The following is a 16229-nucleotide window of genomic DNA, read 5'->3' as shown; positions in this document are numbered from 1 at the left end:
TTCTGAACTTGGCTGATACAGCGGGAACAGGAAAAACAATCCTCCAACCTTACATGACCATACCTAACCCTAAATTATGTATGGGCCTGTGTAGTGACAAAATGGAGAGGTTGGAACATGTGAAAGTGAATATTTTTATTTACAATTTCAAAGGTCACTCTTGTGCCTGTGGCTGAATTACCATCTGAGCTATTGGGCTTCTGTCATTGGACCACAGAGCACCAGAGAAAACTCCAGGCTACTGTGTCACATGCATTGTTCTGATTTAACTGATTTGCTATTTCAGTTGTGTGCTGCATATTCTTCATCCAGACAACCCTGAGGCCAGATGAGGTTCTGTGGTCTTGATTGAATTTACAGTCCCATGGGAAGAAGGGTGAGACCAAGCCTTTGAAAGGAAGAGCTCCAAATACCAGGAACTTTTGCAAGACTGCAGGGGGAAAGGATGGCAAGCAATGCTGTTTCCAGTTGAGGTCGGCTGTAGAGGATTCACAGCCCAGTCGTATGGAGAATGCTTACAGCCATTGGAATGACAGAAAAGGAGAGGAAGACAGCAGCTTGCAGGATGGGGAAGCCAGCATAAAGAGCCTCCTGCTGGCTATGGAACAGGAGAGAGGAGCTAAGATGGAAGCCAGGAGGAGGAGATGGGCCGTGATTTGGCCACCACTGGCGACCAGTCAACGGAAGAGTGTTACGGTTTAGTGTTGAAGCACCCAAAGAACGTTGGACACCGTCTGATGACATCATCTCTTCCTTGCCAAGGCTACATTCATAAAAGGTGAATGAAGGGTAAGCATATATTATATGTAATTATTCTCAGCTAATCTTATGAAGTTACCACATAGTACACACCCCTCAAGACTATGGTGAGGAGAAACATTGTCTGATTGATGACTAGTTTAATCTGAACCAGGTCAGGTACTGGATGACCGCTGTTTTGATGTAATACAGGTCAACATTGACACCTAAATGACCTACATCCCCAGTGTATGTGGCGAAAATTATGCTATTAGATAATAGAGCAGTACATGAGCTCATCAAACAGTGAGCGTGTCGTCCATCTTCGCTCCAGACGATCTTTGGCGGTGACGCTCCGGAAGGATGCGGCGGGCAGAGTGAAACCTGCGCCGCGAGATTCGAGCCCTGTTCCCGCGGACTTTATTGACACCGTTGCGTGAAGTGGATGTCCACAACAAGCCCTCCACAACCAGAGTAGCTTGATTTGGAGCCATGGTGCCACCCGTCGTTGCATTACCGAGCAGGAATTGCGGCTCTTAAACCGTCACTTCTTCCAGGCAGGTCGGTGATTGTATGTGTGCATCTCCCAGTCCACCCGTCCCCTGCACTGCCGAGTCTGTATAACCACGAGTCCACCGGCCTCCTTTCTAAAGCTGATTTACAATGTCTGCAGCACCGGGCATATCGTCAGTGATCGAGTACATATTGAGCCCAGTTTACAGTAGTAGTCGTGTGGTGGGAGCCTCACATATGCTAAAGCTAATGTAGCTCACCCCGGGTTGTCTCAAAGGGATAAAAACACAATCGTATTTCAATTATTTCTAAACATTTTTCGTAACGATGCTAATGTGCTAGCGACAAAATACGAGCTGACCTACGTTAGAAATGAATAGAGGAACTTGAGGGACCGCCTCTAAGCTTGTGTTGCTCGGAGGCCTCAGTGACCTCGGACTCTAGTTTTGTGCATAGCCAGAGAGCGGCACCAACAGCCAGCGGGAGGTATTTACCACCACAGACGAGGTAGGAATGTGAGCTGGTGACACGTTAAACGTGTCTGTTAAAAATTCAACCCTTATCTTTATATGAAAGGGCCTATCTGCTGCTCAGTGAGCAGAGTTAAACCAGGATGAATTAGAACCGCTCCTGGGTTAAAGTGAGGTTGATGCAGCCAGATGTTCACTATACTTCTACAGGAAGAGGAGGGACCCGCTTGGTACTGAGGAGAAATCCGGGACTGGGTCAAATAACCTTTGAGTACCAGCTGAATTTTGTGACTTTATTGTGTTAGACCTCCTTTCTGTGTCTGGCTGTGAGCCAGGATCAGGAGAGGGGTTGCTGTTCACTCAACGGTACTCTGAGTGTAACATTATCATGTCTGCATAGAGATCTGGATCACAGCTTCACCAGGGTGTTGCAAACATTGGTGCTGGTGTAGCGCTTAAAGACAATACTGATAATCTTTATTTGCACATTGCACGTTGCACGTTTTAAGGTTGAATGGTGCTGCACTGTCTATTGCAGTACATTACATTTCATGTAGCTGATGCTTTTATCCAAAGCGACTTACAATAAGTGCATTCAACCACGAGGGTACAAACCTAGAACAACAAGAATCAAGTTTACTAATTTTTCGAAACAAATGTGGGCAGCCACTGGTAACCAGTGAAGAGAGCGGAGGAGCGGAGCAGTATGGGTGAATTTAAGTTAGAGACCAGACGAGCTGCTGCATTCTGGATGAGGTGCAGAGGTCGGATGGCACTAGCAGGTTGACCTGCCAGGAGGGAGTTACAATAGTCTAGGCGTGAGTTGACCAGGGCCTGGACCAGAACCTGCGCCGCCTTCTGAGTGACAAAGGAACTTTTTTATCCTGATGTTGTACTGCATGAGCCTACAGGAACGTGTTGTTGCAGTAATGTTGGCACTAAGGGAGAGTTGACTGTCGATTGTCACACCCAGTACACAAATATTAAATATTCCTGCAAATAAAATAGTCCATGAGTAAAACTTTCTGCTGAGTTTGCTTTTGACGCATGAATAACGCAGCGGGAGATTCTCTGCTCAGACGTGTTCGCAACAACACAGACATTTCTGGGGGAAGTTTGGCGGCTCTCATTCGGAATTTGCCTTCTCACATACATTCTTAATTGAAAATATCCAGAGATTTCCTTGCTGAAAGCAGCTCATACCAGCACTGTAGAAAGAAGCCGTCATTCATACGTGTGGACAGCTCAGAACGCAACTGGAAGTTGATCCTAAATCTTGCTGTGTGATGTGCTGTCAGAGCAGACTGATTAACCATATAATCTCTGCTGTTTCCGCACTGTGCTACTGTGCAGATGGAGGCTATGGAGGTAGATTCCCCTGTGGGGATACAGGAAGGAGGCAGCAGACCAACACAGGCAGCTGTTGCAGGCCAGGCCGAGAATGCCAACGCACCACTTGTCATCTCAGACTCCGGCAGCAGTACCGAGGTGGAGGAGGAAGAACATGATAGCAATGAGGGACAAGAGGCAGCTCGGCCAACTCCAAGGCTTCCCGCAACCTGGGCGTTTAGTCAGAGGGCGGTGAGCAGGACTGCAGCCACGCCATCAGCAGCTCGGGGGGCACCCATGCGGAGGAGAGTCAGGTACCCAGAATTCATCTGTGTTCTACGTTGGAAATATATACTGTTTTGAAACTTGTATATTATATTAAAGTGGCTATATTCTTAATAGCATAGTAGGAAATGAGCAATGCTGCTTCTAGTGATGAAGTTTCAGCTCAATGCGTTCTGTTCTAGTTCACTCACTGCTATTACTGTGGCCCTTTCGGCCAAAGCAGATGTTTTCAGAGAAAAGGCTGTAAACAGTGTGACAGAGTGGAGTATTCAGCCCAGGAGGTTGTGGAGACCAACCAGACCTAAAAGAGAGGGAAAACTTTCCTTGGTAGCATCTAACTCAAGACTCCTCACTCTCTTTAATTTGTCTCCTGTCTGTATAGTATTGTTTCAAACTTGTTTGTGTCTGGTGCTGCAGGCAGGGCCTCAGAGTGCACTACCCCAGCCAGACGGCGGCACCTTCAAGAGGCTTCCCTGACTTTCTGCTCCGAGCGCCCACTGCCAGCGTGGCTGAGCTAGAGTCCGGCAGCACCACAGAGGTCAGCGAGTCGGATGAAGAGGATGGAGCAGTGGAAGCGGGGGGTGAAGAGGGTGCCTCTGCTGTTGTGTTACCTGTTGACCCCGCACCACCAACCATTTCTCACCTCAACGCCTCCATACATCACCCGCAGCCACAGGATGTCAGCTCAGCCAGTGAGATTCACGCCCTGGCGTCTGAGCTAAATGACGTATCTAGTTTTCCCACACTAGTGCAGATTCTGTCATCTTAATGAATATGTTATGGTCTAGCAAGGATTTTATAATGAAGCTCAAACTAGGGTTACATTTATTTTATGTGTTACTATCGATCCAATGTGTACCTGCTCTGTGTTCAGACACCAGTTCAGTTGCAGAAAATGAGAGGACAGGAAATAAACATCAAGGCGTTAAGGTAACATTCAATCCTTCACTCACCCTTTTTCTTTCACTAGATTGCTGAGTATAAGTGCTTAAATGGCTCTCCTTTAGTTTCAGTACTTCTGCTCTGGGTCTTTTATCATCCATGCTACTCTAGCTGTCATCACAAAAGATTTTTTACAGTCGCATACAATTCATCCTGTGTGTACAGAATGTTCATACTCAGCATTTTCTTTATTCTTTATTCTTCATTCCTTTTATGTTTTTATTTCAACTTTAAACTTTTAAATTCCTTATTTTATTTCTATCGTCCTTTTTTATATTTCTTCATTCTCTTTGTCTAACCCTTTCTGACCTGCCTGCTGCTGTTACTAGTGAATTTCCACGATGTTTTGGATAAATAATGTTCTATCTATCTATCTATCATAATCTGTAGTTGGCTTCCGTTCTGTCATCTCTGAGTGAGGAGACTGAAGGCGACAACTGCACCATCTGCTTCGAGGCGTGGACGACGGCGGGCGAACACAGGCTGTCTGCTCTGCGCTGCGGTCATCTCTTCGGCTACACCTGCATCCAGCGCTGGCTGAAAGCTCAGGGTTCAGCCGCTAAATGTCCACAGGTCAGTGAGGTCACGGTATTTTAACAGGAAGTCACATCGGCCTTGTAAATATATACAGTTTCAACAAAACTCAATTTAATTTTTTAATCCAATTTAAGTTTAATGAATAGTTGAAGCTAAAACGGTGACCTTATTGAATGAAGGGTTATTTATGCTGCCATGTTTTTATATTTTCTGTATGAGTTTGTGTTTATTGACCCACTGGTTGTTCCTGCTATTTGTCTGTAGTGTAACAAGAAAGCGAAGCGTTCAGACATCGTGTTGCTGTACGCTCCCAAGCTGAGAGCGCTGGACAACTCTGAGGAGGAGAGCTTAAAAAAGTGAGTGATGCTTTCTCTGCCACAACATCAAGTTTACAGAGGTCCAACTAGTGTGAAGAAATAAGTGTAATAAAGGTCTCACTGGTAAAAGAACAGTCAGAGTACAGCTAACATGCCCTTTTCATTTTTTTGGGGACAACACTCTGTTCTAAACATGTTCTAAAACATGTTTTGTATCTAGGGTTGTATGTGTTGGCTAAAGGCTTCAAAGGCTGCTGGTAAAACCTACTTCTCCAAACTAGACAATCTTGTGCTGTGATCTTGTTGCACGTATATATTCAGAAACAAATGGCATAACACCACGCTACTGTTTATGTCGATGTTTCCTTTGCATTTGCAACAGTTGGTATCTTACCACTTTCATGATTTTTTTTTTATCAACCTCTCACTGCCCCCATCTGGTACAATTGTCCCAGTCTGTCTGTACCATTCTTGCTATCCCAATATCCCAAGAATGCCTTGAGGCTATAACCTAAAATTAGCTAAAAACGTATAGTTGGACTCATAGATGAACTGATTCGATTGTGGAGGTCAAAGGTCAAGGTTAGACATCTCAAAGCATGTTTTTAGCCTCTTGTACATCAATCAATCAATCAATAAAATTGTATTTGTATAGCCCATATTCACAAATTACAATTCATCTCATAGGGCTTTAACAGGGTGTGACATCCTCTGTCCTTAACCCTCAGCAAGAGTAAGGAAAAACTACTAAAAACCCTTTTAACAGGGTAAAATTACGTAGAAACCTCAGAGAGAGCCACATGTGAGGGATCCCTCTCCCAGGACGGACAGAAGTGTAATAGATGCCACGTGCAGGAAAACATCATCAAGATTAAAGTCTTCAAGATTAAAGATTAAAGTCTCTAGCAGCATTTGATGAGGGTAAACATCCCGAAGGACAACCCCAACATGACATGCCAAGCAGTCCCGCTGCAATCGCAGTCCATGGTCAGCAACCATCCAGACCACGATCCACCATCCAGACCAGACGCCACTCCAGTCCTCAGTCACCGTCCACCGCTGCCCACCAGGACCCATCACGAGCCACCACCGCGGTCCTGGTCCACTGCCCGTGCCCAATGCCAACGCGACACAGGGTCCGCCACCAGGATCAGCGACATAACTCTGGATCCAACACTGCGCCCCCCGGTGCGCGATCCACAAACCGCAATCCATGGTGCGGCCACAGAGGCCCTGGATCTGCGGGTGATAAAGCAAAGGGATTCCGGGGAAGGGGGATAGGGATGGAGAAGAGGAAGGAGAAGCTGGAAAGAGAAGCTCTGTGTGTCATGTGTCATAAAATAGAACAAGTAACGTTCTGGCGCACTAATTAGCTCTAACTATAAGCTTTATCAAAAAGGAAGGTTTTGAGTCTACTTTTAAATGAAAAGATGGTGTCTGCCTCCCAAACTGAAAGTGGTAGATTATTCCACAGCCGAGGGGCTTGATGGCTAAAAGCTCTGGCGCCTACTCTACTTTTAGAGACTTTAGGGACGACAAGTAGGCTTGAATTCTGGGAGCGGAGTGCTCTAGTGGGTTTATAAGGTACTAACAGCTCTTTAAGGTAAAAAGGCGCTATATTATTAAGGGCCTTGAAGGTGAGGAGGAGAATTTTAAAATTCTATTCTAGATTTAACTGGAAGCCAGTGTAGCGATGCTAACACTGGAGAAATGTGCTCTCTTCTCTTTGTAATAAAATTTGGTGGTCAATTGTGTCGAATGCTGCACTGAGATCTAACAGAACGAGGACAGACACAAGTCCCTGATCTGAGGCTAATAAAAGGTCATTAGTGACTTTTGCCAAGGCTGTATCTGTACTATGATTGGCTCTAAACCCCGACTGAAAGTCTTCATATATATTATTTTCCTGGAGAAACTCACACAGCTGATTGGCTACAACTTTTTCTAAGATTTTAGACATGAAGGGGAGATTAGATATCGGCCTGTAATTGGCTAAAACCTCTGGGTCTAGGGTGGGTTTTTTGAGTAGGAGTTTGATGACAGCTATTTTAAAAGACTGTGGTACATAACCTGATGATAATGACAGATTGATAATGTTAAGTAATGAACTATCAATTAGGGGCAGAATTTCTTTAAGTAATTTTGTAGGAATGGGATCTAATATACAGGTTGTTGGTTTAGAACATGAGATTATTTTGGTAAACTGATCACGGGGGATCAGAGAGAAGCTGTCTAAATAATGGGTAGGATTCTCAGCCGTTTCTGAGATCTCTGTTGTTGGGAGGGTATTATTGCCAATTGAGGGCAGGAGATGGTTGATTTTATTTTTAATAGTTTGAATTTTATCATTAAAAAAGGTCATAAAGTTATTGCTATTTAGGGATCGACGAATACTGGGTTCGGTGGAGGTGTGACTCTCTGTCAGCCTGGCTACAGTGCTGAAGACAAACCTGGGGTTGTTTCTATTCTCTTCTATTAGTTTTGAATAGTAGGCGGCTCTTGCTTTGTGGAGAGCCTTTTTATATTCTTTAACACTATTCTTCCAGTCTATTCGATTTTCAACATTGTTGCTGGAGCGCCACTTCCTTTCTAGTTTTCTTGATAATTGTTTTAACTTATTTGTCTGGGAATTATACCACGGAGCTAATTTACTATGTTTGACAGTTTTCTTTTTTAGAGGCGCTATTGAGTCTAATGTGGTCGATCTCAATGGAGCGCAGGTTTTTAAAGAATTTGTTGTTTATATCTATTGCTAATACGGGTTTAAATGTAATTGGAATTATTTCCTTAAATTTAGCTACAGCACTATCAGGTAGACATCTAGAAAATTAATTTTTTATTAGTGGCATATATTCAGTTATTGAAAAATCAAAGGTTTTTAAATTATGGTCTGATAGAGCTTGATTGCGCGGAAGTACTGTTAAATTTTCAATTCCGACACCGTACGATAATACCAAGTCAAGTGTGTGGTTACCACAATGAGTAGGTTTGTGCACACTGACTGAAACCAATAGTCTAGTATTGAAATAAATGCTACGCTAAGGCAATCTTTATTATTGTCAACATGAATATTAAAGTCACCAACAATAATAATTTTATCGGTCTTTAGGACTAACTTTGATAAAAACTCAGAAAATTCCTTAAAAAATTCAGAATAAGCCGCCGGAGCACGGTAAACTACAGCAAATATGATTGGCTGTTGGTGGTTCCTGGATTGGCGTGGAAGACTAAGAACCAGACATTCAAATGATCTGTAGCTGAGTTTAGGCTTAGGATTAATTGATAGACTGGAGTTAAAAATGGCAGCAACTCCACCTCCTCGCCCAATTCCTCTAGGAACCTGTGAATTGATATGACTGGGGGGAGTAGATTCATTTAGACTGACATATTCATCAGGATGCAGCCACGTCTCAGTAAGGGACAATAAATCTATGTTGTAATCGGGGACTATTTCATTAACTAAAAGGGCCTTTTTTGACAGTGATCTAATGTTTAAAAGACCACATTTAAAAGCCTGGGTTTCCTGTGTTGTTTCAGAGGTTGTTTTAATTTGTATTAGATTTTTGTGTGGAGTTCTCGCTCTGTTTTTGTTTAATTTCAATAATTTAATCGTACGGTGACCAGACACAATCTCTATGGGGTTGTGTGACTGATCCAGAGGGAGCGCAGAGAAGTGTTTAGCACTGCAGCTCTGCTTCCTGGTCCCAACTATGGGTTGTCATGTTAAAGACTTAGTTACATGATATCTCAAGTCTGCCTTAGTAAATTTCTTCACATTTTGACAGTTGTCATTTGGACTCATAGATGAACTGATAAGATTGATGAGTCTGGGTCAGGCAACTGATGAGTCTGAGTCAGGCAAATAAGAAATGTATAATACACCTTTTTACCCAGTATGGAGAAACTACTCAACTTATCCATGACATTTTGTGCATGAGTGGGGTATGGCACAAGGAAGAAGCCATTACATTTTGGGACAGATCCGGATCATGGGGCGGATCAAGAAATCTCTTAAACATTGTGAGATATGGCATTTAAATGTCTTCATGATCTGTGAGAATAATTCATAGATCTTGAATTTAAAAAATCAGCCACGGATAGGAGAATGATATTTATGTGTGTGTACAATTTGGTTCACATCCAAATAACTATCTGGCTCTGGTGAATTTAAACATGGTTTCATAAAGCGACTATTAGGCCTCGGCTGAGGTATGCACTCTACTCAGTGGTATTTTGAGTTTATAATATTGTCTTAATGCAGCTTTTTCACTCCCCAAATATTTAACATTACACGAAATGTAGGACCAATGACTCAGTATAAATAGACATAGGATTTAAATATTTGGCCAAATAAAAATTGACCAGATATCAGGTCCCAACATTGTTGTTTAAATGTGCATTGACAACCATTCCATGGATTATTATGCAAACATAGGTTGCATATATAAATGGTAAGGAAATGAGTTATGAATTTATACGCAGTATAAATTTGGTTGTTCTATGGCTTAGGTGATACATGCATGGCATTTCAACCCGTGTCACAGGACAGGTTGTGATATAAACTTTTTTTACTCTTTGTGTGATTGTGTGTAGGTCTCTGGAGCAGGAGCAGTCCCTTAGAAGGAAGGCTGAACTGGAGTCAGCTCAGTACAAACTCAAACTACAGGTCGTCACCAGCAAATATGGACAAGTAGAACAAGAGCTGCAGGTACCAATGACCACGATCCCTTTTCTGATTTCTTGATACTTTGATCATATTTAAATCATTTGTATCAGTATTTATGTTTACATATTAACATGTAGGTATTCCAAAAACTAATAGTTTCAAATCAAGACTATTAGTGGTGTGGTCATGAGTGGTCTGCTGGAGCAGGCCAGCAATTGGGGAATAATGATGGATGTAAGTCAGCTGCTTATAGTTCCACCACACATTGTCACTACCACTCTGAGATCAGACCTGGTACTCTGGTCCAACACCCTGCACGTCGTCCACTTCTTAGAATTACAGAAGGTGAAAACACCTGATGACACTAAGGTACACAACTGATATGTCCCTTACATCCGCTGGTGGCCACTAACATCAGCTAACTGGTGGTTGACATCTTGAATAGTGTGGTAGAACATACAAGGGATATTCTCCATCTTCCCTATATCATCCTATGTTAATAAGAGATGAATCTCCTGACGTCCTCCTGGTTAAACTGTTCCTCTTCTCTTCTTGTCTGTGTAGGAGCTAAGGTCTCTAATGGCTCAGGCTGGTAGAAGCTCGGTTCCCTCTTCCTTCTCGGGGTCAGCCGTATACCTCGGCCTCTCTCAGAGGCAAGAGGGCTCCAGGAAGGCCCAATACAGCTTCTCCAAGGCAATTTTAGTGTCTCAGGCTGGAGGTTGTAGGGTCCTGTCATACTGTGAACCTCTGAGTTGCCTGCTTGCCTCGCAGCCTTCCCCACAAGCCACATTGGTGCCTGGTGAGTCTTTTACTATTGGACCAGTAGAAGTAGCAGGGGCCTGAAAATATCTGCCCATCTCTGTTTTGTACACCTTACTCCAGGTTAACATGTCATTACAACTACTGGCCAGATTAGACATTTATTGAGATTCATGGGATTACCTTTACCACATTTACCATTGATGTCTTATAAATTTCCCTATAGCACCAACCTCCCAAATACAAAGTTATTGGAGCTTTTGAATGCAGGAACTTTATTTAGGATCCTGGGACTATGCCTGAACCCGGACATGAAACTCCTCTGTCAAGTCCAAAACTGTCCCCTCTCCAGATGTAGTACTGTCAGAAGGTTTCATGTAGATGGAGATTGTTTAGTTGCGTTTTAAAATGATAATGTATTACTGTGGACGTAGCCTCTCTGAGCACATACTTCCTCTTTGGAGAAGGGACATTTTCAGCTTAGAAACATTTTTAGGAAAATAAATAACTTCTTCTGCAGAAGGTTTCCCTCCTCTTCTCTAAGTCGTGACTGTTCTGATTCCTCCGCTCAGGTTGTGGGGTAAAGAAGGTGAGTGTGGTGAACATGAAGGCGAGTCAGTACGTCCCCATCCACAGTAAACAGATCAGAGGTTTGTCCTTCAATAGGCAGAATGACAGTCTGCTGCTGTCTGCTGCCCTGGACAACACCATCAAACTGACCAGGTACACAGACACACAAGTTCATATATCACACCTCTCTGTGATCAGCCACACAGACATGATGTGAATAAGTGATGTTAACATGTGATAAGTGGACTGACTGACCTTGTGATTGTTTCAGTCTGTTGACCAACACAGTGGTTCAGACCTATAATGCAGGCAAACCAGTGTGGAGCTGCTGCTGGTGTTTGGATAACAGTAACTACATCTATGCTGGTCTGAGCAACGGCTCGGTGCTCGTCTACGACACCAGAGACACCACCACACACGTCCAGGAGCTACAGCCACTTCGCTCCAGGTAAGCAGCACACACCAGGGTCTTCTCTAGTATTTGTTTCTAGCAGCGAGTGCAGGCCAACCCAACTTGCGATTTGAGATCTGACCACCCCAAATAATTAGTGATTAGGTTATTTTGATGCCCTACACATTGACGCATTAAGGATTTTGTGCACCTAAGTCATGAAAAGTCTCTGATTACAGCCTTTACTGTGTCAGGCTGGCTCCACAGGCCCACCTCCGTTGGCAGCTCTTAAACAATAAAGAAACAATGAAGTTTAAAAAACTGTTGTGCTGGAAGAAATTCTCATGTGTGCAGCCTGTGTGTGTATTTGTGTTTAGCTCAGTCGCTCTTCACACACAAACTAACAATCACATTTATTTAGGTATTAATCAATGGTGTTGGATCATGAATCCAGATAGTTCCATTCACTTTAACCGTCATATCCTGGCTGGGCGCTTCTCGTCTCGTGTTGTGTGTGGCAGTTGAACTGCGTGTGAACAAAACACTTATTTTCAACCTATTAAAATACATGCCTCATCAATTTTGACGTGAATAAGACAAACATGAAGTAAACACCATGTACTGTTCATGTCCTATTAACTTGATCAGTGAGCGTTGGCGAGTGGCCAGGGAGGATATAGGTCACTGCAACAGAACGGATGAAACTTCTTGAGGTATGGGGGCGGAATAAAAGTCCGAGTCAGGTGGGGGTCCCAGGCCTTGTTGATAAGGCCAACTACAGCCGAGAAGAAGCTGGTCTTATGGCGGGCGGTTTTGGTCCTGATGGTGCGCAGCCTCCTGCCCGAGGGAAGAACCTCAAAGAGTCACCCGGCATCCTCTACATTTACAAGCTCAAATGTATTCTTCTCACTTTTTTTTATTTTTTTCAGGTGTCCAGTGGCATCTCTGTGCTATGTCCCGCGGGCAGCATCCAGCTCGTTCCCCTGCGGTGGGTTGATCGCAGGGTCTATGGAGGGCGGGTGTTTCTGGGAGCAGGTCAGCGAGGTCACATACAGACCCCATGTCCTGCCGCTGGAGACATCTGGCTGCACCGACATCCAGGTAGAAACAGAGAGCCGTCACTGTTTGGTCACGTACAGGCCAGGTGAGTTCCAGAGATCATCTATACCCTGTATACTCTGACTCTTGCAGAGTACCAGTCTAACATGTAGTCCACATTAGGGCTGCATATGGTTACTACTTCCATTATGTCAGCTAATTCTTTTCACTTACAAAATACAAAGAATTGTGTGGAAAAATACCATCACCATCTCTCTGAGCCTGAGATGGTGTCTTCATGCCTTGTTTTGTCCGACAATCAGTCTAGAACTAAATGATATGCTCTCAAGAGTTTTGTAAAACAAATAAATCAAAATTTCTGGTTTAAATGAAACATTTGATGGGTGAAGTCTCTAGCTGCAGCTCTTGTTGCGGCTTGGTGATAGAGGAACAGACATGTTGGTTTGAGTTTCCTGTAAGTTTCCTTGTTTCTCCTGCAGGACGTTCCAATCCATCTCTGCGCTGTGTCCTGATGGCTCTGAACCGTACACCTCAGCAGGAATCGAGTCAGCTGCCCAACTGCTCCTGCTGTCCTGTTCAGACGTTCGGCGCCGGCTCGTCCTGTAAACTGCTCACCAAGAACGCTGTCTTCAAGAGTCCAGATGGAGTAGGAACACTGGTCTGTGCCGGTGACGAGGCCTCAAACTCTACCATGGTCAGTGGTGTGTGTGCGTCATTTAGTTTAGACCAGAGAGGTCTTCAACAGGGGGTCCGCAGAGGTACTGCAGGGGGGTCACAAATTCTTTAGTTGATTAGACAATTTTTTAAATTTAGTACAATTTTTTTTTTATTATTATTTTCTAACCAATTTTTTCCCCACAAATTGAAATGTCTTTAAATACACATTTACATTCATCCAACATATTGTGAGGCTGATATGACACTCTGCCGGACAACCACCATCCGTCCAAGATTAGATAAGTTGTGTGCAACCCATCAGGGTCCGACATCTCACTAATGTGGGTGTATGTGTCCCATCCACAGATGGCTTGAGGAGTCACTGTCTCTTCTTCATGCATGTTTACAATAAAAACATGAATCTGTGAATTACTTTAATAGCTCAGTTTTGTATGCATGTATGTTTATAAATGGCAGTGACATTGCCACCCTGTACCTTGCACATGTTTAAATTAAAACATGAATAAATGAACCCTTGTAATATTTGATAAGCTTAGTATTGTTTGCACAATAACAGGGTAGCTATGTTTATACAAGGCACAAGGCCCAGTTTAATATAAAACACAATTTTATACTGTATTTATATATGGATTAATGTTTTTGGCTTTAGTTGATTTAAAAAAATAGGCTCATTCATTTGTTTTTTTATTCTTTTTGTATGAACTTTTTAGCTGTTGTGTATTTTCATTTTTACATCAAATTGTTCTGTCTTTATATTTATTCATACAATCACAAGTAGACTGAAGCTGATGAATATTATTCTTAATTTCATTTGTCTGCTGCCCTACAACAATCTCGACTTCCTCCTCCTCAGGTGTGGGACGCCAGCAGCGGCTCTCTGCTCCAAAAGCTTCCAGCCGACCTGCCCGTGTTGGACATCAGTCCATTTGTAATGAACGGGGAGCACTTCCTGGCCTCGCTGACGGAAAAGATGCTGAAGCTCTACAGGTGGGAGTGAACCAGGAAACAAGGACCAGACACAGTCCCACGGCACAAGGACAGAATCTGACTGTGCTGGAAATCGAATGCTGCTAACCCTTTGTCTGCTTGTTTACACAAATCGAAAACAAACTGGTTTCTACAACTATTGACCTTGACCCGAGACAGAACGCCTCTGTCAGGTGTGTATAGACACACTGAGGTTCTGCTGAACTGTGATCCCATACAAAGGAATATGTTTGTTATATATATATATACAAGCCTGAGGTCGAGTTATTAATATTCTGCGTGTGTGTTTCGACGTGTCTCTGTCCTGAGGTACTGCAGTTTCCCAGTTTCAACACTGGAGCTGATAAAGGTGAAGATGGTGATTTTCTCTTGGTGTCTCTCAGGTGTGTCGGTGTTTTGGTTTGATCATTGTGATACTTTGGTATGAGCCCTGCAGCTAAAGCACCGACTACAACTACTAACCATGTGTTTTTATCTTTGTCTCTCCATCCTTCAGCTTAACTGTTGTATGTATTTTTTTCTTACACGTCGACAACTTCTGCTCTGCTTATTCTTAAGAATTGTGTAACCCATTACAGACAACATCAAGTCTATGGTTGCAACTTCTGCTTCTACTTTTAGATAATTTGCCTCTTACTATTTCTGTGAACTGGTTACTGGAATCGGCAGAAATTTGGCATTGTTTCCTCTTTCACTTAGTAAATTGTTGTTTGTTGATTTGAAAAGTCTACACAGCATTACCACAGAACTGGAGCCTGACTAATATGTTGGCAGGACATATCGTCTGATTTTTAACCACCATCCTTCATTTGTCGTGGACAAGAAATGACAGTGTCAGTGTTTGTCCACCAGAGAGCGCTGAAGTTAGTTTCTAGACTGTTCCATTCGCCACATACATTTAGACGTCTCTTTTATTATCAACTTTAAGTATACATTGTCCGGGCAATACCTTACTGGTTGGCCCATATTTGCAGCTGTATTGTCATTGAGATGGGTTACACAAATAGAAGTCTGGAAAGGTATAAAACCTGTCAGGACAGAACAGTAGCATAGCTCGCAAAAGTTAGTTTAGTTTATCCTTATTTAGGCTAAATTGTGCTAAACCATGGGTGTGGTCCTCTAATGGAGATATTATAGTACCATTACTTCTAGTTTACTGCTAAAGTGTGTCTTGCACATTACTAAGGATAATTTACTTTGACTCTGTTGTCCCCTTTGAGATTTCTTTCTCTCATTTCAGATGGCCAGTGGTGTCAGTTTGTTTGTGGTGTAAGCTTGAAAGGTATAAGCCACAAGTAAAAAGTGTCTGTCAAACTGTTAAATGCGTTGAGGTTTGAGCGCAGGGTGCAGATCAGGAACTTGTGTCCTCATTTTCAACACCTCTATGTTTGCCCGTTATCACAGTCAGCTCATCACTGCAGTGCCTTCCTGTAGCTTCTCAACTGAACGTTCAGATGTCAGAGGATCCTTGAATCCACCACAAACAGGAAGTTAGAAAGTGATCTGGCTGACTGATCCATCATCACACCTTCATCCCGTCTTCTTGTCTCACTCCTTACTGAACCACAATATGAACACTGCCATTTTTACTCTTCTTGGTTTTCATTTCTTAAGAATGTTGTATATATGTATATTTTCTACAAACTGTTTGAGTTCAACTTCAAAGTCAATAAAGATGACATGTTATTTTTAATCACAGCTGACTATTAATCTGAAGAATACCTTCACACTTTCACCATTGATCTGGCTCTATTACACAGATATCTGATTGTGCTGGGCCACACTGGATGCCTGAGCGATACATGTCCAATATGTTTCATTTCAGCCCCCATGTCATCAGGTTAGATCATACACACTGCGTGATGGACATACATCTCTTGTTTTTACAGCGGGCTAGAAAGTGCAAATTAGATGTCACCACATTTTCAATGTCGAATATCAGAATCAGGATCAGAATGTATTTATTGCCAAGTAGGTTTACACCTATG

At 43.0% G+C, this 16229-nt stretch overlaps 1 protein-coding gene across 1 annotated transcript; it reads left to right on the top strand.

The window, feature by feature from the left end:
- Positions 1 to 1077: 1077 nt before the first annotated feature.
- On the top strand, positions 1078 to 15934 carry rfwd3 (ring finger and WD repeat domain 3). The gene is made up of 13 exons (XM_062390247.1): positions 1078 to 1299; positions 3075 to 3364; positions 3753 to 4027; positions 4210 to 4265; positions 4668 to 4850; positions 5079 to 5170; positions 9725 to 9839; positions 10362 to 10596; positions 11129 to 11279; positions 11398 to 11574; positions 12447 to 12661; positions 13056 to 13270; positions 14108 to 15934. The coding sequence occupies exons 2-13, from the start codon at positions 3075 to 3077 to the stop codon at positions 14249 to 14251; spliced, it is 2148 nt and encodes a 715-aa protein (XP_062246231.1). The 5' UTR covers positions 1078 to 1299; the 3' UTR covers positions 14252 to 15934.
- The last annotated feature ends 295 nt before the right edge of the window (positions 15935 to 16229 follow it).

Source organism: Platichthys flesus, chromosome 6, assembly GCF_949316205.1.
Source record: "Platichthys flesus chromosome 6, fPlaFle2.1, whole genome shotgun sequence".
In the NCBI taxonomy this organism is placed as follows: Eukaryota; Metazoa; Chordata; class Actinopteri; order Pleuronectiformes; family Pleuronectidae; genus Platichthys; species Platichthys flesus.
The sequence above is the reverse complement of the archived record's forward strand: the minus strand, read 5'-3'. Positions and strand labels throughout refer to the sequence as shown.